This window comes from Schistocerca cancellata, chromosome 2 (assembly GCF_023864275.1).
Source record: "Schistocerca cancellata isolate TAMUIC-IGC-003103 chromosome 2, iqSchCanc2.1, whole genome shotgun sequence".
Classification (NCBI taxonomy): Eukaryota; Metazoa; Arthropoda; class Insecta; order Orthoptera; family Acrididae; genus Schistocerca; species Schistocerca cancellata.
The window spans coordinates 378369054-378390961 of record NC_064627.1 but is presented as its reverse complement, the minus strand read 5'-3'; the positions used below and the strand labels follow the sequence as shown (position 1 = coordinate 378390961).

Sequence of the window (21908 nt, the reverse complement as noted above, 5' to 3'; positions counted from 1 at the left end):
TATTTTATCTGCTGCCGGGTTTATAGCAGTTGTGAATAATTCTTGTACTTTTTTGATGTCCTGGCCTGGCAGGGGTCTTAAGAAGACAGCCGTGTCAGGCCTTTTGGACACCTTTTCAATAGTCTCTTTGGTGGTTTGTGTTTTGGTGGCCGCTTGTGCGACCACCCCTGCCCACGCTTTGGTGGGCTGTTTCCGCAGTCGTTCGTTTTCCTTTTCTAGTTCTTCAAGTCGCCCCTCGAGCTTCGCACTGGCGATAGCCCAGGCGGCGAGCTCCTTCTTGATTGAGAGTACTGCTGTATTGCTTATTTTACCGTTTAGGATAGTTAGGTTTAAGTAGTTCTAAGTTCTAGAGGACTGATGACCTCAGATGTTAAGTTCCATAGTTCTCAGAGCCATTAGAACCATTTGAGCTTGTCGCGAAGTCGGTGTTCAAAAACATCGCATAGGATCCAGGTCAGGTCTCTATGCAGGCCAGTCCACTACAGGGATGTTATTGTCTTGTAACCACTCCACCAAATGCCGTGCATTATGAGCAGGTGCTCGATCGTGTTGAAAGATGCAATCGCTATCCCCGAATTGCTCTTCAACAGTAGGAAGCAAGAAGGTGCTTAAGCATTAATGTAGGCCTATGCTGTGATAGTACCACACAAAACAACTAGGTGTACAAGCCCACTCCATGAAAAAACACGACCACATAATAACACCACCGCCTCCTTATTTTGCTTTTGGCGCTACACACGCTGGAATATTACGTTCACCGGGCATTCGCCATACCCCCACCCTGCCATCGGATCGCCGCATTGTGTACCGTGATTCGACACTCCACACAACGTGTTTCCACTGTTCAATCGTCCAAATTTTACGCTCCTTACACCAAGCGAGGCGTCGTTTGGCATTTACCGGGGTGATGTGTGGCTTATGAGCAACCGCTCGACCATGAAATCTGTTTCTCTTCTCCCATAGTACTAACTGTCGTAGTATACTAACTGTCATAGTACTTACAGTGGATCCTGATGCAGTTTGGAATTCCTGTGTGATTGTCTGGGTAGATGTTTGCCTCTTCAACTGCCGGCGGTCTCGCAACAGACGAGGTCGACCTGTACGCTTTTGTGCTGTACGTGTCCCTTCACGTTTCCGCTTCTCTATCACATCGGAAAGAGTGGCCATAGGGATGTTTAGGAATGCGGAAATCTTACGTACAGACGAATGATGCAAGTGAAAGCCAATCATCTGACCACGCTCGAAGTCAGTGAGTTCCTCAGAGCGCCCCGTGCTGCTCTCTCACGATGTCTAATGACTAGTGAGGTCACTGATATGGAGTACTTGTCAGTAGGTGACAATGCAATGCACCTAGTATGAAAAACGTATATTTTTGGGGTGTCCGGATATTTTTGATCACATAGCGCATATTGTTACAATTTTCGATCGCGATTATGAGAGATTCCGAATAAATGACATAGCAAAGTTTTCACAGAATTACTGATTTCCGAAAAGACATATCATACAAGAAAGTCTATTGTCTAACCAGTATTGCGTACTCCATCAATGAAAATGCGGTAGCCAGAGAGAAGAAGGTTAAAACTGATATACGTGCTGATTCTTTGCTGAAATTCAGCTGGAGCTTCTTACGTGTGGTGTTGTCCACTACAATGTCATACATCAGTATGGTGGACTACCAAGTACATTCACTTTTTTGTATGGGTGGACTGCATGCTTGATACCGCATGAAACCATAAAGAAGCATAGACAACAAGGACATTCCAAAATAACCTTTATTCGGAAACTGGGAGATCATCTAGAAATCTCAGTGCGGGTAGTTAATCTTGTGAGGCTATTGTTTGTGCTCGTGGAGAAAAACAAGAAGTTCCTTATGTGTCGCTCTGCAGATAAAGCCCTCTACGTTCTACTACGGAGGACATAACAAGAAATCTTCATGAGGCTAGGCAGTGTGTTTAAGAGATGCAGTAACAATAACAGTTCCACTGTTCCGGCTTAGTAATCTAACACTAGAGCTCCAACATCCCAAATTCGTTGAGGAATCAATCAACCATATCAGATTTCCTTAGCTATAGGACGTACAGTGATATTAATTTGTAAGGACAGTCAGTAATATACGATCCAGACTCTAACCAACAACGTTCGAAATGTAAACTACCTGATTCAGGAAGCTTTAGTCTAACAGAGGTGGGTGGATCTAGTGCAGAGCAGGCCTATCTCATTGGTTCTGCATCTTCGAAGACCAAACCACGCCATCTACACCTGTGAAGCTCATCTGGACTTACCTACAAGGCAACTAACTACATGTTGCACTCTAGCATATGAATTCTGAGGCCCAATGTGCTACGAAAATAATACTGATGATTAATGAAAACAACTTCAACAGTATTATTGAACATTCCTTGTGTTATGAGCGGTTTCGTTCGTTCAGGTTGCCGAGATGTTCGACGTATGAAACCGGTCGTAACACTATAAATGTGTAATAATACAGTTGAGGTCCTTTTCATTAATCATTAACTTTAGTACCAGCTGTACTGCTCAACGTAATGATGAAAACAATACTGTAAATGTGTAATAATACAGTTGAGGCCGTTTTCATTAATCGTTAACTTTAGTACCAGCTGTGTTACTCTATATAATCACGAACATAATACCGAGAGAAGTGTAACAAAAAATAGAGTAATTGCTGGTAATGCTGTTCAAATAGATTCAGTTAAGTGCTCATCAAGTATAGTTTGCCTTATGCAAGCCCGTCTTAGCTGCATGACACGTAGTAATAGCGTCGCGACTTGAATATGCTTTACGTATTGTCTGCCGTCGTCAATATTTATAATCACCAAACAAATTCCCTTCCTATACCACTAGACTTGCAGACAGATTATTTTTGTAGCATGTGCAAAGACAAAGAGTATTTTGTTATAATCGTGGAACTGCCTCGCACAAAATGTCTGGAAAGCTGGTACACCCGCAAATAAAAAATCTGGTAAAAGCTTAATATGTTGTCGAGGCCCAGTACCCCAAGTTTCGTAGGTGTACATTCAGTGCAGGAACTTCAGAAAGTTCAAGCAGCATCGATTAGAATTTACAGTGTCGAGATAAAGTTACTTGCACCAGTATGCACAGCAATAATCTCCAACTCTTATGTCTGAAACCTATACCTGCCACGTTAGTCTTACTGCAGCGCAGCCACAATAATTTAGAAAATGTTGGCACATTTTCAGCAATCACAAAATAACGGAATTCTCTTCCCGTTGCAAGTGAACAGTAAACATCGGAACAGAAAAGACACCGAACTTACCTGCATGACGCGTAGTAATGGAGTCGGGACTGGAATAAGCTTTGCGTACTGCCTGCCATTGTTAAAGTGTACGACTTTATCGCAAATGAAAAATATTTATATTCAACAAACAAATTCCCATCCTACGCGACTGTACTTGCAAACACATTATGTAATATATGCAATCACAAAGCGTATTTTGCTGTAATTGTGGAGCTGCCTCGTACACAATGTCTGTGCGCCCCAGGCTCCAGCTGCATTGTCACAACAGTTACTCTAATGGTATTTTCTATAAAACTAGATTTGCTTATACTTGGTCAGTGTTTTCTTTCGTTATTTTGATTTATCCGACCATGTACGAGGAGTACAATGAACGTGGACGGTGGACAGACACACTGTAGCCATGTCTGATACTGTGTTCAAAACGAATTGCGAACAGAGTCATTAGTGAAGGAGTAATTAATTTAAACGTAAAGTAATAAATGAAAATGTAACATCCTGAAGTTTTATTGCTTAATTCAAAAACAGAAATCGATATACTCTTTTCTTTCGTTGTTTTGTGTATGTGAGTGTGTGTGTGTCGGAGGGTGAGGGGGTAGGGTGGTGGGGGGAGGGATGGGGGGATGGGATGGAAGGCGTGGCTCAGCGAGAAAATGTTGCGTAGAGGTTTGAAATTATGTGCGAAGTCTGTTAGAAGTTCCGAAGTGCTCTCATTCTCAAATACTGGATGAGTAGTCTGCATAATTTCTGTCTTGTGAATTTCGTAGCCTCCAGACATATTCAGAGTTCCTAGTCTAATATCTAACATATTGTATTAGACCTGTAGCATAAGATTGTAGCCTTTAAGGAGCAGATTACGGAAGCATTTCAAATTTTTAGACTCGGTCAGTAATTACATGGAATACTGAAAATTCAATTTTTTGTTACCCTGGATGCCGTTCGACAGGCAACGCGCAACTGGAACCGCGCACCGAGCACCGTTTCGGCGGTTCAGTAATACGGATGTGTTTTGAATGCAAATGTCATCTTGTGATTACAGCTTTCCACACAAATGATGTAGCTCCTGGTGTGATTTCTTCTTTTTTTTTAACTTTTAGAATACTGATGTAGGTACTTGTGTTGGTCCTATTGTTGTTGTTCCTGTGGTCTCCTGTCCAAAGACTGGTCTGTTGCTGAGTATTTCCGTCTAATTACTGGAAGTCATATCCACTTGAACCTGCTTACTCTGTAACCTCTAGTCCCATCATACCCCTCCGTTACCAAAGTGACGATGTCTCTGATGCGTCATATTGTCCTATTAACCGATTCCCTTCTTTTCGTCAAGTTGGGATTTGCACTTCTATCTTCAGTTGTTATGTGGTCTACCCACCTACTTTTAAGCATTTTCCTGTAGCGTCCGAGTTTCACTTCCGTACAAAGCTACACCTTAAGAAAGACTTTCACAACTTTAAATTTATATTCGATTTCAATAAATTTCTATTTTTTAGAAATACTTTGTCTAAATTATAGTTCCTCTCTACTTCGACCATCCTCGGCTATTTTTCTGCCCAAAAAGCAAAAATTCATACAGTACCTTTAGAGTCTCATTTTCTAATCTAAATCCCTGAAAATATCCCGATTTATAAGGGGCGTACAAAAAGACACCAACCGGAGGCATTATTACAGAAACGAGTACCTGTGTGTTAGAAATATTGATCCTGACTGTTGAGACACTTGTCCCACAAGGTAGTGAATGGCTGCGATGTTAACCAGTTCCTCACGTACAGCTGGACGTTGTCGTCCGAGGTGAATCGTTTGTCCTCAGAGCCTTTTTAAGAGGACCAAAAATGGTGTAATCACAGGAAGAGAGGTCCGGACTGTGTGGAGGGTGGCCGAGAACCTCCCATTTGAATTTCTGCAGGAGTGCCGCGAGTTTGGTGGCTGTATGAGGCTTTGCATTGCCGTGGAGCAGAATGACACCACGAATGAGATTGCCTGGTCGTTTTGATTTGGTCGCTTGGCGAAGGATGGTCGAGGTTTGCGAGTAATGCTGGTCATTCACTGTTGTGCCGTGCTGCAAGAAGTGAATCAGAAGGGGGCCATCTTGGTCAAAGTAGAATGTCAGCTTAACCTTTCCTTCATTAGTGTGGACGGCTACGTCCAGCTGTACGTGCGGAACTGGTTAACATCGCAGCCCCGGGAATTTTATGAAGCAACCATTCACTGCCTTGTGTCGCAGTGCGACAAGTGTCTCAACAGCCAGGATCAATACTTCTAACATACAGGTACTGGTTTCTGTAATTATGACCCCGGCTCGTTTCTTTTAGAACGCCCCTTATAATTCTGTTACATCTCATTATCCTTATTTCGCTATTGTTGATATTCACCTTATGACCTCTTTTCAAAATACTATCGATTCTGTTCAACAGATCTTCCAAGTCTTTTGCCACATCTGCCATAATTACGTCTGTAATAACCTTCACGGTTTTTATTTCAATTTCTTGGACTTTTTTCCATTTACAGACTTCTCAGTGCACAAATTCAACACCATCAGTTACAGGTTAGAGCCCTGTCTCACTACTCTGTCAACTACTTCCTCCCTTTCACGCCCTTCCATCAGTTATAAATGCAGTCTCGTTTGAGTACAAAACTGTAGACAATTTCTTGTTCCCTCTAGTCTGTCCCAGCTGGTATGTAAATGCGTGCATTGATATGTGGGAAACATTTTAGAGCAAATAAGACAGGTCAAATATTTCAGAATTTTATTACAAAAGTAACAAAAAGGAACAATAACAAAGATGTCAACAGAAGGTAGTTCTGCTCGGCTTCACCACTTGCTGTGGCCGCCTCCCGTCTTGATGTAGTGGTGTATGGTCTTGACGACGGGCACCTTGACGGGGTAGGGCTTGTGCACGGGCACTGGTACCGGCTTCTCGACGTGGAAGGGCACCGGCTTCACCACAGGCACGGGGACGATCTTCTCCACACGCACCGGCACCGGCTTGTCTACCGGTATGTGCACCGTGCGTACGACGGGAACCTCGATACGCTCAGGCACCTGTCAACAAAATATGATGATGATGATGATTATTAGTGTTTTAGGGCGCACAACAGCGAGGTTATCAGCGCCCGTTCCCAAAAGTTCAATTCAGAGCCGAATTGTGAGAGAATTGGTATTGTTCAAATTGCGAGATTGGACACAGCACATCAAAACGGGGAGATAAAACTAAAAATAAAATAGCAGGACAAACAGGTGAAAGTAATTAACGGTGGCTGAATGACCAATTACAAATAATGGGTGACCAAACCACTGGACAGCACATTAAGACTTCAATCCCAATATTTTGGGAAGAAGGCCAGACATCACACAAAAACGTAAAACTCTAGCGACACTCGCCTCATTATTACTTAAAAGAGAGGGTAGGTCTGGTGGGAAACTGAAATCTTCCCTCAAACCCGCATATAAAACACACTCAGTTAAAATATGTCGTATCGACAGTAACGATGACACCTTCTCAGACACCGAAGCATTGCTTTTCGTACTATCCCTTCTTAATGTTTCATTATTTTCCTGCTGGTCTTGCCACTAACGAATGTTCCTGAATTTCAACCAATAGAGCTTGCAAATTAAATTTACAGTTTGTGTTGTTGTGTTGTTAGTTTATCATATCACTCGAAAATATTGATTTTCCGTCAAATTCGGCTGGTGCCTCATTAAGCCTTTTTAGCCAAAGTTCTGTTGGAATTTATCTATATCTATGATTATCACACATGTTATACTCGTATTTCTGAGGATATTTTCGTTCTGTCGTTGCAGCTGCAAGAAAATGCGTGGTTTTTTATTTTATGTTTTTACCAGACGCATTTCGCTTTGTTGACGTAAAGTATCATCACTGGCCTGTAATTAAAGACATTTATAAATTGATGCGTTTTTAAGAAGGAAAAACACTTAATGAACTTCGTTTTTAAGATTAAAAACTGTTAACGAGCTGTTTTTAGGTCTCAAAAACGAGTCAAATTATACATGTCTTTAACTACACACCACTGGTGATGCTTTACCTCAATAAAGCGAAACGCGTCTGGTGAAAAGAAACACACATTTTCTTGTAATTACAACGACAGAACGAAAATACCTTCAGGAATTTCAAACCAGCTAAGGACAATATGGCCACACAAATGAGAAATTCGTTTTATATTTGTTTATTGTTATTGGTTCATTAATTTAATTCTTGTCCTACTCAGCTTTTAAAACACACAAAGTAACGGCACATTTAAAGCCGACAGCCATCAAAGATAGTTCGTATTTGTGACTTCAGCCTGAAGACGCAAATAGACTTTTTCGGGACAAAAGAGGCTGGCAGATCGATGAGTTATAGCTGATAGAATCCGGTGCCTGTCTCCAGGCAAATATTTACGAAATTAAAGTCGGGTGAGCCCCAAAAAATATGTGGTAGCACAATTCTGGCTCTTAATAAGTAAAAAATACCTATCAAACAGCCTGTTTAGCACACCAGTGTTCTTCCATGACGACACAGATGTAAGTAAGTATAATGGGATCAGAACGACTTAAAGAATGTAGTTTAAATAATGATTGACACTTTGTCTTATGTTTGGAAAAATGTTGACTGATGAACTTTAGCAGGAGAATAAATTGGTTTGAAATGCGGAACTAAGTTTCTTGATATCTTCTTTCAGTATGTTACTCATCAGGGAGCGTCATTGTGAAGCTATATGCAATGCGAAATCGACAGCGTAGATTTTTCGAGAGATTTATGATAAACACTTAGGCACCCGTAAGGGAGACTGCGTGGAATATTCGAGAGTGATCAGTTTTTTAATATCATCAGTACTTTGGGAAACTGAGCAGACCGACTCACAGGAGAAGACGGAATTTAGAGCTAAGTAACTAGACGTGGATGCGGAGCAGCCAATGCGGGATTAGTGCGTAGAAGCGCAGATGCGAGGAAGTAAGGCAGTGTATCGTTCGGAATTACTTTAGTCAGGTTGAAGGAGCCGGTATTCGAAACATATTTAAAAATCTATTTTTCATCAACATCCGCCATCTCGAGCAAAGGCCGCAGGAACAGACATGGAATATTTGGCTGCATATACATGTATAATCGGAAATCATGCAGAATGCTTTCAAAATTGTGCCGCGAGCCGTTGAGCTGTACAACAAATCTTCTATTCAACTGCAAAGTTCAGCTGCATTAGTTACAGAATGTACGTAAAGCACAAGGCATCAACTCACAAATCAAACTTCGGTTTGTTATTCTACAATTCTAATCGTCTAAACGTTACATATTCCTTTGAAATTCTGGCAAGTATCTTGCGATTTCTTTCTTTCTTCATAGTGTTAGTTTCACAAACGTGACGTAATCAACGTCGTCTCTACCACGAAAAGGTAAGGCTGTGTAACAAGTGCTCAGATTTAGCATAATTTTGAGATGATCTACAGGCTGCAGAAGAGCAACAACACAACGAAGTGGAAGAGCCCATTGCTAAAGTAGAATATTTATGAGAGGTAAAATGTGAATATCATCTCGAGAAAATACAGTTGCGTAATTAATTTTTTCGTTTGTTTGCTAGTTCACATCTGAAGTCCCGATACACCATGAAATCGCCGCGCACAGAAATGTGGAACGCTGCTAGACGAGCTAGAAGAAAATGGCACAGCTCATCTCTACTATAATAGTGAACTGCGTCCTTTGTGTTTTGCCTAGAGTTGTAAAACTACTTTAGGGTATCGTAAGATTTGTATAACTAAGCGCAGACTACGATAGTTTTCCCAGTAGACTTGGTCAGTTAATAACTTACACATGTTAGATGAACGTTAGGTGTGTGGCATACCTATTGGGCGTCATCTTATTTGGATCGCTTTGTTTGCGTAGGTGATCAGTGTCCTAATAGATTCTCCTAGAAACATGAAGTGGTGAAACGTCTAGAGACTGAGTGATGGTACATTGTAAGGCCACGTATCCTACGTAGTTATCGTCTTATCTGTTTCTTAAAAATAAACTATTTATAGCAAAACTGAAAAATGAAACCAATTTATTATGTAACGCAAGAAAACGCAATTTCTTCACAAAAAAAGAAATAACGGTCAAACATCGCTTCAACACTTCGTCTAGCATATATATAACATGATTCTGTTATTTATAAAGAAATTTAGAACTTGTCAGTAATAACAGGAAACTCCTGTCTTTGATTACGATGATGAACATTCCATTCAGGACGAAATAGCAACAATAACTGTACGGATTGTTTTATATTTGTGTATGTAAATCGTGCTTGCATCAAAAGTAATTGCTTTGGTTGCAAAAGCGCAGAATTTACGAGATTAACTAATTTTTCTTACTTATGAAATGCAGTTTGTATTTTATAAGGGTATAAAATACACAGTGGACTAACAATGAACTACGCGCGGTTCTGTATGTATAAAATGATATGAAAACCCCTCGTACCAGCGCCCTTCGTAAAGGAACCATCTAAGCGTGTATGTAGAGTTATCTAAAGAAATAGAATAGTGCAATTTTACGGGCAGGCCGGGGAAATGTACCATCATGTGGCATGCTCCTGTTCTTTGTCACATTTTTCGTTACACGACGAAGGCAGCTGAGAGAAACGCGGAGTGAAGGGCGTGGTGGCGTAGTTGCAGCAGCTGCTCTCCATACCTTCACTCGGCAGCACTTATTAGCGTCTTTCATTGCGGCTCTGATGCCTTTCACCTTTCCCAAACCATACCGAGAACGGAAGTTACAACGACCGATTCTGCTCGTAATGCTTCCTAATTAGATCACTCGTTTGCGCTCTGATTTCGTCTAATCGTATACACTACCTGATTTCGTGACGTCTGTGTGCTAATACCTTCACAGAAGGTGAAGTAACAATGAACTGGAACTAAAAGACTTAATGTACTCTGAAACACAAAACTAATAATCTTCGGCACAATTGTGAACAAATGCGCAACACTCTTGCAGTATAAGATGTAGAAAATAGCTTCCTGGTATAAAAATCCCTTGGCCAACTGCACAAGCTGCTGTTTCTCACATATAAAAATCTCCTCAGCGTACTGTTGGATTAGTCCGAATGTATTCTAATTCATCGTTGGTGTCGAAAGCAACAGACATTCCTCTGGAATGTGGAACCTGATAGCTAATTGGAGATTTTTGCATATGATTCAAGGAATCAAATTTAAAAGAAAAAGAACGAAAAGAAGATCACGTATCTGACTTGAGGCCGATAAAATGATAAGAGACTTCGTATCATAATTCTTATATTTATACGTGTTTCTACAGAAGAAATTCATTATTTAAAGATACATTTTTAGTTACTTTTCTGAAATTCAAGGAAATTATCGATTGGGGCGAAGCACTGAAGGTGCTTCGGTATTTGGATCTGTGTGAATAATGAAGCAGAAAAGCTGAAAAATGACTTCAATGCCTACAAGAATCAAATGTTTGTGATTAAGAAAATGAAAGGTAAGTCGGAGTTAAACATAATGTCTGACAGGTATGACGTTAATCGGGAATGCTGTCTAATACGCATGTTAGCAAAACAGTAGACTATACCAAGAAAATTTTAGAGCAGGATAAAATGCGTTGACGAATACGTATCACTGGAGCTATCCTGCACGAAAGCAATTACCTATACAACTGCCACTAAATAAAGTGCACGACATACTTAAAACGAAATTTATGTTGAAGGTACTTACGAGGAGTGACGAGAAAGAAACCATGTAATAACATAAAATGAAATGGTACCACAGACGTACTGCGATGTAGGAAGAATAGGTACACAAGAGAATTGACACGAGGAGGCTATGAAAGGCGTTTCACAAATGTAACGTTTCTTCAGTAAAAGATTCAAGTAAATACAAATTTGAAAAAAGGTTAGCGATCGGAAGATAGAAATAGGTCATAAATGTCATGTAAGAATGAAACCTTAATAGCTAATTGCAAGCAAAGGATAACGAATGACACGCTAGTCATCAGAAATGACTAGGAAAGATATCTGCGAAACACTCGTATAAGCGTGAGCTACCAGTAGGTCTCTCCATATGAGACTTAATGATAAGACACACTCAGGTACTTACTCTACTAATTAATCCTTCCATTAGAGAATCAGCCGGAAAAATTGTATAAGACGCCACAAGTGTTCGAATACGTGGCACACAGTATTGAGGATATGATTCATGATAACGAAAACAACACATATTGGCGAATCTGCATATGTAGCTTCAAGCGTAAAACGCAGCCTTGTGGATATGGGATGTGTCTGATGGCCAATTCGAACGAAACAGCAGGATTAACGATAGCCGCGCGGGAGTAGCCGAGAGGTCTCAGGCGTTGCAGTCATGGACTGTGCGGCTGGTCGTGGAGAAGGTTCGAGTCCTCCCTCGGGCATGGATGTGTGTGTTTGTCCTTAGGATAATTTAGATTAAGTAATGTGTAAGCTTAGGGACTGATTACCTTAGCAGTTAACTGCCACACGATTTCACACACATTTGAACATTTTTGATTAACGATGGTTGTTAGGGAACGCCAACCAGTTCCAGGAGTATTTTCTAAACTATTTTGGAATAAAGTTGGCTTCCCAAGACGACAAAATTAAAAGACAGAAACTTTCAAAAGAGAGCAGATTGCTCCAAATTCGCATACCGATGGGGTGCTTTAATTTTGATTGCATCTTGGGTAAACATTCCGTTGTATTGGTAGCAAGAGCATCCAAGAGATGCTGCGAAATCTTCGAGACTGTGACAAGGTTGCGGCCTCCATTAGCATGTCGTGTAGCAGCCGTCTAGACCTCACCTTGATGTGGATTGGGACGGGCTGCGGCACGGCCACCGGCACGGGGTGCGGCACGGCCACCGGAACCGGATGTGGCACCGGGATCTTGACGATTTTGACGTGACCTCCGTGGTCGTCGCCGTAGCCGCCGCCGTAGCCGCCGTCGTATCCCTCGTTTTCGTAGCCGTTGATCTCCTCCACATGAACTCCGGGAATCGCGGCCACTCGGCATGCCGCCAGCGCCACCGTCAGTAGAGACACCTGTCGGCACAAAAACAAACCATTTGCATTCTCAGCACGCCGCTGCTGTGATAACATACACTACTGGCCATTAAAATTGCTACATCGTTGGACAAATATATTATACTAGAACCGATATGTGATTACATTTTCAAGCAATTTTGGGTGCATAGATCCTGAGAAATCAGTATCCAGAACAACCACCTCTGGCCGTAATAACGGCCTTGATACGCCTGGGCGTTGAGTCAAACAGAGCTTGGATGGCGTGTACAAGTACAGCTGCCCATGCAGCTTCAACACGATACCACAGTTCATCAAGAGTAGTGACTGGCTTGCTGTGACGAGCCAGTTGCTCGGCCACCAATGACCAGACGATTTCAATTGGTGACAGATCTGGAGAATTTGCTGGCCAGGGCAGCAATGGAACATTTTCTGTATCCAAAAAGGCCCGTACAGGACCTGCAACTTGCGGTTGTGCATTATCCTGCTGAAATGTAGGGTTTCACAGGCATCGAATGAAGGGTAGAGCCATAGGTCGTAACACATCTGAAATGTAAGATCCACTGTTCAAAGTGCCGTCAGTGCGAACAAGAGGTGACCGAAACGTGTAACCAGTGGCACCCCATACCATCACGCCGGGTGATACGCCAGTATGGCGATGACGAATACACGCTTCCAATGTGCGTCCACCGCGATGTCACCAAACACGGATGCGACTATCATTATGCTGTAGACAGAACCTGGATTCATCCGAAAAAAATGACGTTTTCCATTCGTGCACCCAGGTTCGTCGTTGAGTACACCATCGCAAGCGCTCCTGTCTGTGATGCAGCGTCAAGGGTAACCGCAGCCATGGTCTCTGAGCTGATAGTCCATGCTGCTGCAAACGTCGTCAAACTGTTCGTGCAGATGGTTGTTGTCGTCCAAACGTCCCCATCTGTTGACTCAGGGATCGAGACGTGGCTGGACGACCCGTTACAGCCATGCAGATTAGGATGCCTGTCATCTCGACTGCTAGTGATACGAGGCCGTTGGGATCCAGCACGGCGTTCCGCATTACCCTCCTGAACCCACCTATTCCATATTCTGCTAACAGTCATTGGATCTCGACCAACGCGAGCAGGAATGTCACGATACGATAAACCACAATCGCGATAGGCTACAATCCGACATTTATCAAAGTCGGAAACGTGATGGTACACATTTGTCCTCCTTACACGAGTCATCACAACAACGTTTCACCAGGCAACGCTGGTCAACTGCTATTTGTGTATGAGAAATCAGTTGGAAACTTTCCTCATGTCAGCACGTTGTAGGTGTCGCCACCGGCGCCAACCTTGTGCGAATGCTCTGAAAAGCTAAGCATTTGCAGATGACAGCACCTTCGTCCTGTCGGTTAAATTTCGCGTCTGTAGCACGTCATCTTCGTGGTGTAGCAATTTTAGTGGCCAGTACTGTAGTTGTGGCCTGTAAGAGACGTTGCTGGGTTATGTTTCCAGCTTACTCGCCAACGTCCCCTACATAATCTCAAGTTTGATGTTTCACTTAGTGAAATACGAATAATAGGATAATGAACTTTATGAAGACTGTTCTACCTCAAGAACAAATACGCTGTCAGCTCTTTAACTTGCACTTGCTACACTGTATTCATTCTTTCTGCTAGCCTTTGGGGCCGCCTTCTCCTAATGTCTGCTTCTAAACCAGGAACCCTTACCTTCATTCCTCACCGTCAACACTGAAAAAATTAGCGTCACCTGCAGAGTTGTCTTTCGTGCTCAGGCGATTCATGTGAAAAGTTTTCCGACCTCATTATGGCCACACGACGCGAATTAACAGACTTTGGCTGCGGAGTGATAGTTGGAGCTAGACGCATGGAACATTCCACTTCGTAAGTCGTTAGGGAATTCATTGTTACGAAATCCACAGTGTCAAGAGTGTGCCGAGAATACCAAATTTCAGGCACTACCTCTGAAAACAGACAACGCAGTGCCCCACCGCCTTCTCTTAACTACCGAGAGCAGCGGCGTTTGCGGGTAGTTGGTCAAGACAAGCAACACTGCATGAAATAACCACAGAAATCAACTTGCGATACGACGAGTGTATCCGCTACAACGTCGCGGCGAAATTTGTCCTGGCCGAGCGGCTGTAGGCGCTTCAGTCCGCCACGCGGCTGTCACGGTCGCAGGTTCGAGTCCTGCCTCTGGCATGGGTGTGTGTGATGTCCTTAGCTTAGTTAGGTATAAGTAGTTCTAAGACTAGGGGACTGATGACCTCAGATGTTATGTCCCTTAGTGCTTAGAACCATTTGAGTCATTTTTTAAATTTGGCGTTAATGGGCTATGGCAGCAGACGACTAATGCGGATGCCTTTGCTAACAGCACGACATTGCCTCCAGCGCCACTGCTCGGTTCGTAACCATATCGGCTGGACCATAGATGAATGGAAAACAGTGGCCTGGTCGGATTTTTCCCGATTTCAGATGGTAAGAGCTGATGGTGGGATTCGAGGGTGGCGCAGACCCCACGAAGCTAAGGACACAACTTGTCAACAAGATACTGTGCGAGATGGTGGTGTTTCCATAATGATATGGACTGTGTTTACATGGAATGAAGTGGGTCCTCTTGTCAAACTAAGCCGATCATTGGTTGCTTGGAGACCATTTGCAGCCATTCTCGGACCTCATGTTACGAAACAACAGTGGATTTTTTTATGGATGACAATGTGCCATATCACTGTGCCACAGTTGTTCGCGAATGGTTTGAAGATCATTCTGGAGAGATCGAGCGAATGATTTAGCCAGCAAGACAACCCGACAGGAATCCGATCTAACATTTATGGGACATTATCGGGAGATCAGTTCGTGCACAAAATATTGCACCGTCACATTTTTGCAAATATAAACTGTATAGATGCAGCGTGGCTCAGTATTTCCAACGACTTGTTGAGTCCATGCCCCGTTGAGCTGCAGTACTGCGCCGGGCAAAAGGCGGTCCAACACGATATTAGGAGGTATCACATTGCCCTTCAGTGTACTTTGCCCTGTTTGTTCACAGGCAACTTTTTCATAACAACACCAACCACTTCGATCGCCTCATAGAAGGGAGCTATAGAGTAAATGATACCAGCATAAAAGAGGTATAATCAACTACTGGCCTCTCATTCTATGATACATCATTACATAACACTGTAAATTTTTAAATTAGTGCAGTTTTTTCATATCAGTTGAAAAATGTGTGATTTTCATCTGCTGTAGGACAATAATACGTTTTCTGTTTGAGTCTTTCTCACTCGACAGAAATCGGATTACAGATCGCTGATTGTTCCTTTAAAAATCAAATGTTGGTTATCGAGTGTCATCTGAAAAGTTTTTCAGCATGATCCATAAAAGCTGACCTTTTTTAATAAACTTCTTATTTTTCCATATCTGACGCAGGACTGAAGATGGTAGCGATAGAGTACTGCCGCGCAGTTATTAAACATTTTATAGAAGCTGGACAATTAGACTTTGTGCGGTGGATTTTCTACGTTGGGCACAGCGGATGATGCGAGAGGATAGCGGTGCCACTTGTAGATCAGATACGTCGCTTATTCTCCGAAATGGCCACCCGGAAGACCAGAACATTGATTCGGGTGGAATTGTTGGGGGTAGCCTGGACACGTAGCGTTCCTCCAACGGGACCTAATAATTTCCGTGCGTCAAACACCGTATCAGCAAATCACAAAACAGAGATAACTGAAGTAATACACTAATATTTAAGAGGAATGTTTAGAAGAGAGAAATGTTAGGTAGGAGACTAGAATGCCAGATTTTAATAAAAGGTAAGAGCAAAGGCAGACAGAATGGGGGGATGTCCGGCCCGTGGTTGATGGCATTCCTTAGAAAGTGCAACTAACTGTCCAGGATTCTCTCTCACATCCCAGGAAAACGTGGAGAAATTCTCAGCTAGAGGAGACTTTGTAACACTGATTTCTAATATGGGCTTGTTGGACTGACGAAAGCCCAGCCTTATGTCGTCTTGGTGACCGATAGGTGTGCTAAAACTCGTTTGCACCAGAAAGCTTAAGATACATGGCGAGATTTAGGGTTATTATGAGTCATTTGTTAAACCCAGAAGCGCGTTAAACGTCCTGACATCAGACGTGGTCAGTCAAGTGGATATAATAAATGTATGTAATCACTTGCCTTACTGGAATTATCAGTGTTGGCGACTCGTTCATAATAAGAATTTTGATGTAACTGTTGTCATTCCAGCCAACTTCCTCTCCTTGTTCAGCAGCCGTTGCGTACAGGGTCGATAAGTACTCAGGCTTCTCTCACCCCAGCCAAGTATTTTTATGGGACCCGTTACCGACTTCGGCGACAAAAATATCTTGGTCACATATGCAGAGTAATTATTTACGCCATTACAAAAAGAATCTACACCGTGGCAAATACAGTCTACCTGTCCTCAGTACGATACGATGAGCCAGTACTTCACTGCGACTGGCATACCTTGCGAAAACGCAATATATGCAACGTATCTGCACCGTGACGAAACCAGGGTGCCATTTTGGTGAGGGAACTAAAATTCAGGGAGAAGAAATGAAAGCTATGATGTTTGCCACTTCAGCTTAGGACTTTGAACTTCAGTTGAAGGACGTGAATAATGTATTAACGTGAGATTATAAGAACAATTTCAGCAAAAATTAAAGAAGGGTAATGGAATGTAGTTGATCTAAATCAGACGATGATGAGGGAATTATATTAGTAGTAGATGAGTTTTGCTCTTTGGGCAGCAAAATAACTGACGATGGCCGAAGTGGGAGAAAACATAAAATGAGGGCTGGCGGTTGCAAGTAAAGTATTCCTGAAGAAGTGGAATTTGTTAACATCTCGCGTAAATTTAAATGTTAGGGAGTCTTTTCTGTAAGTATTTGAACGTAATGTAGCCTTGTACTAAAGTGAAACGTCAACAGTAAGCAGATGGGACAAGAAGAGAATAGGAGCTTTCGAAATTTAGTGTTACTATAGAACTTTGTAAATAACAATTAAAAACACTCAACACCCAATAATAATTGAAACTGTAACAAAAATTTAAAAAATTAAAAAAGTAAAAAAATGAGGAGGTGTTTCCAAAATCCGCAGAGCTTTTGAAGGTGTATTATTTGCAACTACCGATTTCACTCACTATAGACGCATCTTCAGATTTATAATGGTTATATTTTTATTATATGGATTGACAATGACGGAGTCTCAGCAAGTGGGAAATTATCCATGTTAAAAGTCAAACTACATTGGAGGGATGTTCATAATAAAATTGAGCACATCCAAAGTGTCCTTGTCAAAATGTACAAATGTACAAAGCATCTTTAGGATGTACTAAGTTTTATTATGTCAAGCCACCAATATTATTTGAATCTTAACGTGGATAACTTCCCGAATGCTGAAATTCAGTAACTGTCCGTCTACATTATGAAAATGTAACCATTATACAGCTGAAGATGCGTCTATATTGGCGTGAAACCGGGACTTGCGAATAAAGCACCTTCATACAGCTATGCAGTTTTTGGAAACACCTCATCATTTTTGAACTTTTTAATTGTTATAATTATTACGATAATTTGAGTAGTTATTGAGTGATGAGTGTTTTTATTGTTAATCGCAATTGTCTCAGAGCTGTAGTTGCCCTTCCCAGAAAGCAGTTGGTCAAAGTAGAACGCTGAATATTACATGGGTAGAACGAATAACTGACGAGGAGGTACTGAATCAAGTTACGGAAAAGAGAGAGAGTGAGAGAGAGAGAGAGAGAGAGAGAGAGAGAGAGAGAGAGATTTGTGACATTGCTTGACTAAAAGGAGAGTTCGGTTCATGGGATAAAACCTGAGCGACTCGTCGGTTTTCTAATGCAGGGAAGTGTCTGCCTGTCTGTGTGTGTGTATGAGAGAGAGATCTGAGACAGAGAGAGACGGAGAGGGCGGCGGGGAAATTGTAGACGTACACCAAGGCATGATCACTGTAAGCAAGTTCAAACGGATGTAGGTTGGAGTAGTTACGAAAAGATCAGCATCTACATCTAAATGATTACTCTGCAATTCACAATTAAGTGCCTGGCAGAGGGTTCATTGAACAAGCTTCAAGCTACTTCTCTAGCGTCCCAGTCTCGAATAACTTGCGGGAAAAAACAAACAATTAAATCTATTCGTGCGAGCTCTGGTTTCTCTTATTTTATTACGGTAATCAGTTCTCCCTATGTAGGTGGGCGCCAGCAGAATATTTCACACTCTGAAGAAAAACATAGTGATTGAAATTTCATGAGATGCTCCTGTCGCAATGAAAAACACCGTTGCTTTAATAATTGCCATCGCAATTCGCGTGTCATATCCGTAGCACTCTCTCCTCCATTTCGCGACAGTAGAAAACGCGCTGCCATTCTGTGGACTTTTTCGATGTCCTCCGTCAATCCTAACTGATGCGAATCCAACACCTCACAGCAATACCCCAGAAGAGGATGGATAAGCGAAGTGTAAGCAGCCTCTTTGGTAGACGCATCGCATTTTCTGTTTTGCCGAGAAATCACAGTCTTCGGTTTGCTTTCTCCACAAGATTATCGTAAGTGATTTTTCTAATTTCAGTTTTTCGTAATTTTAATCTCTAAGTACGTAGCTGAATTCACAATCTTTAGATTTGTGTGATTTGTCATATTTCCGAAATTTAGCACATTTTTTTTAAATTTCCAAGACTGCATAAATACTTATTTTCGACAAGCGGTTTCTTTGCCGCCATCTTCTGGTCTTCAAAAGTTATTGTTACAAAAAGTTTTCATTTCGAGGTGGAACCTCATGCCAAGTTGTCATATTAGCTGTTAAGATGTAGCACATTATGCAAAGGTTTATCAGCTCCTTGCGCCGATGGCCATGTCCGTATAAGCGCTCATAGATGTTTGTTGAATCTTAAGAATCACAATATACGGTAAAATGCAAAATACCACATGTGTTTAAATATACGGACGTGACCATGGACACAAGGTGCTTTTTGATTGTATTTTTGATTTTATTTGTGACAAACCTTTGCATAATGTGCTAGTATGTCAACTTGGCATGAGGTTCTAATTGTTTATGCGATCTTGGCTAGAAAAGTACTGTACCAAGTAAAACAGATCGCTCCTTCTCATTTCACAGCGTCAGAAAGATCCGCGAAATTTAGTGGATTGCTTTTACTATTCTTGTGGATCAGTTCATGCATTTCATTATTTAGAGTCGACTGTCATTTTTCACAGCATACGGGTATCTTTTTGCAGTTGGTTATGATCATCTAATGACTTTACAAGACGGTAAATGACAGCATCTCCTGGAAACAATCTAAGTGGGCTGGTCAGATTGCCCCCTAAATAGTTTATGTGGATCAAAACACCAGAGGACCTACGACACTTCCTTGAGGAACGCCAGTCATTACTTCTGTCTCGCTCGATGACTTTCCGCTAATTACTGTGACCTGATGAAGAGGCTTGTACGCGAAAGACTAGCATGGAAAGCAGCATCAGACCAATCTTCGGACTAAAGAGCACAACAGAATACCCAAAGGAGATAGATAGTGATCTTAGCGATCTGCGAGCCGCATAAAGACAGAGAGATAGAGGTAAGACGCGGCTAGTAGCTTTACCGTTAGTTGCATGGCTGCAGTTTTCCGTAAGGACGTCCGGGCCGCAACTGACTGCCCCTCGGTGTCCGCCGCCGGCTCTTATAGGCTGGTGGGCACTTTCTTCGCGAGGGCCATTCTCTGTCCGCCGCCTCTCGACGGTCGCCTCCAGTGCCCCCTCCCCTCCCTTCCTACTCCTCTGGCCAGACGACGCCCGCACCACAATTACCGGCGCCTTCTTCCCCACCTCCTACTGCTCCTTTCCCTCCTCCTCCGGGAGGCAGAAGCCCTCGACCGAGATTCGCAGACGCAGGCGGCGCCAACCGTGTGTGAGGCGCCGGCGGCAGCCGAGTGGACGCGGAAGTCGCTCCCCTCACTCGGAAACGATTTGCCTCGGCGCGCTGGCGCGGGCTGCAGGCTGCGGGCGTCACAAAGGCGCCGGAGTGGGCTTCTGGTCGATTGGTCGCGCCGGCCGGCTGTCCGCTGCACCGACAAGCGCCTGACCTGGCGAACGGGAAGCGCGGTCGCCCGGGAGACACTCCTCGGCGGTCGCGTGGATAAAATCCTACGATAAAAAGGTTTTATCAGCAGTTTTCTCCTCTCTACCTTGGCGCCATCTATTTTTTTTTTGTTCGCTAGCTGAATCAGTTCTGCTCTTGAACTCTTCAGCATATTATTAGATGAAGCAAACTGTAAGGTCGACTGTAGTAGAAGCAGCCGAATGCGACTGAAAATGGTGTGAAGATTGCTCTGAAACGACTCAGAAACAACAAGGCCCAACGGTGATCAGAATAACAGGAAAAGGGGCTGCGGCGAAGCGAGATCGTTCTGTCGTTTGTGACGGTGGGTCACGTAAATATTGACATTTTTATCGGTTGTAAACCGTACTTTACGTATTTTATGAATATACCGGGTATCAAAAAGTCAGTATATATTTGAAAACTTAATAAACCACAGAATAATGTAGATAGAGTGGTAAAAATTGACACACATGCTTGGTGTGACATGGGGTCTTATTAGAACAAAAAAAAAAAAAAAACCCACCCCATATTGCTAGACGTGCGTAAGATCTCTTGCGCGCGTCGTTTGGTGATGATCGTGTGATCAACCGCGACATTCGTCATGCTTGGCCTCCCAGGTCCCCAGATCTCAGTCCGTGCGATTATTGGCTTTGGGGTTACCTGAAGTCGCAAGTTATCGTGATCGACCTACGTCTCTAGGGATGCTGAAAGACAACATCCGACGCCAATTGCCTCACAATAACTCCGGACATGTCTTACAGTGCTGTTAACAACATTATTCCTCGACTACAGCTATTGTTGAGGAATGATGGTGGACATATTGAGCATTTCCTGTAAAGAACATCATCTTTGCTTTGTCTTACTTTGTTATGCTGATATTGCTATTCTGATCAGATGAAGCGCCATTTGTCGGACATTTTTTGAACGTTTGTATTTTTTTGGTTCTAATAAAACCTTGTAAGTAGGCTGTTTATGTTTTCTTATTGGCAACGTTACGTAGCACTCTGTATGAAAATCACTGGCTGTGCTGTGTGCAGCCTGTGGCTAGTTTGCATTGTTGTCTGCCATTGTTGTCATGAACTGCTATAGCTGGATGTGAACAGCGCGTAGCGTTGCGCAGTTAGAGGTCAGCCGCCAGCAGTGGTGGATGTGAGGAGAGAGATGGCGGAGTTTTGAAATTACATATATTATGACTTGTGATGATATTAAGGTAAATACATTGTTTGTTCTCTATTAATATCTTTCATTTGCTAACTATCTCTATCAGTAGTTAGTGCCTTCCGTAGTTTGAATCTTTTATTTAGCTGGCAGTAGTGGCGCTCGCTGTATTGCAGTAGTTCGAGTAACGGAGATTTTTGTGAGGTAAGTGATTTCTGAAAGGTATAGTTTAATGTTACTCAGGGCCATTCTTTTGCAGGGATCTTTGATAGTCAGATTGCGTTGCGCTAAAAATATTGTGTGTCAGTTTAAGCACAGTCTTGTATAATTTG

The 21908-nt window shown here is 42.5% G+C and overlaps 1 protein-coding gene across 1 annotated transcript; it reads right to left on the bottom strand.

Annotated features, from left to right (window-relative positions):
* Positions 1-6042: 6042 nt before the first annotated feature.
* LOC126145792 (uncharacterized) lies at positions 6043-20008 on the bottom strand. Its single transcript, XM_049915581.1, has 3 exons — positions 19922-20008; positions 12064-12303; positions 6043-6311 (listed from the first exon to the last, which is right to left on the bottom strand). The coding sequence occupies exons 1-3, from the start codon at positions 19931-19933 to the stop codon at positions 6081-6083; spliced, it is 483 nt and encodes a 160-aa protein (XP_049771538.1). The 5' UTR covers positions 19934-20008; the 3' UTR covers positions 6043-6080.
* Positions 20009-21908: the final 1900 nt, after the last annotated feature.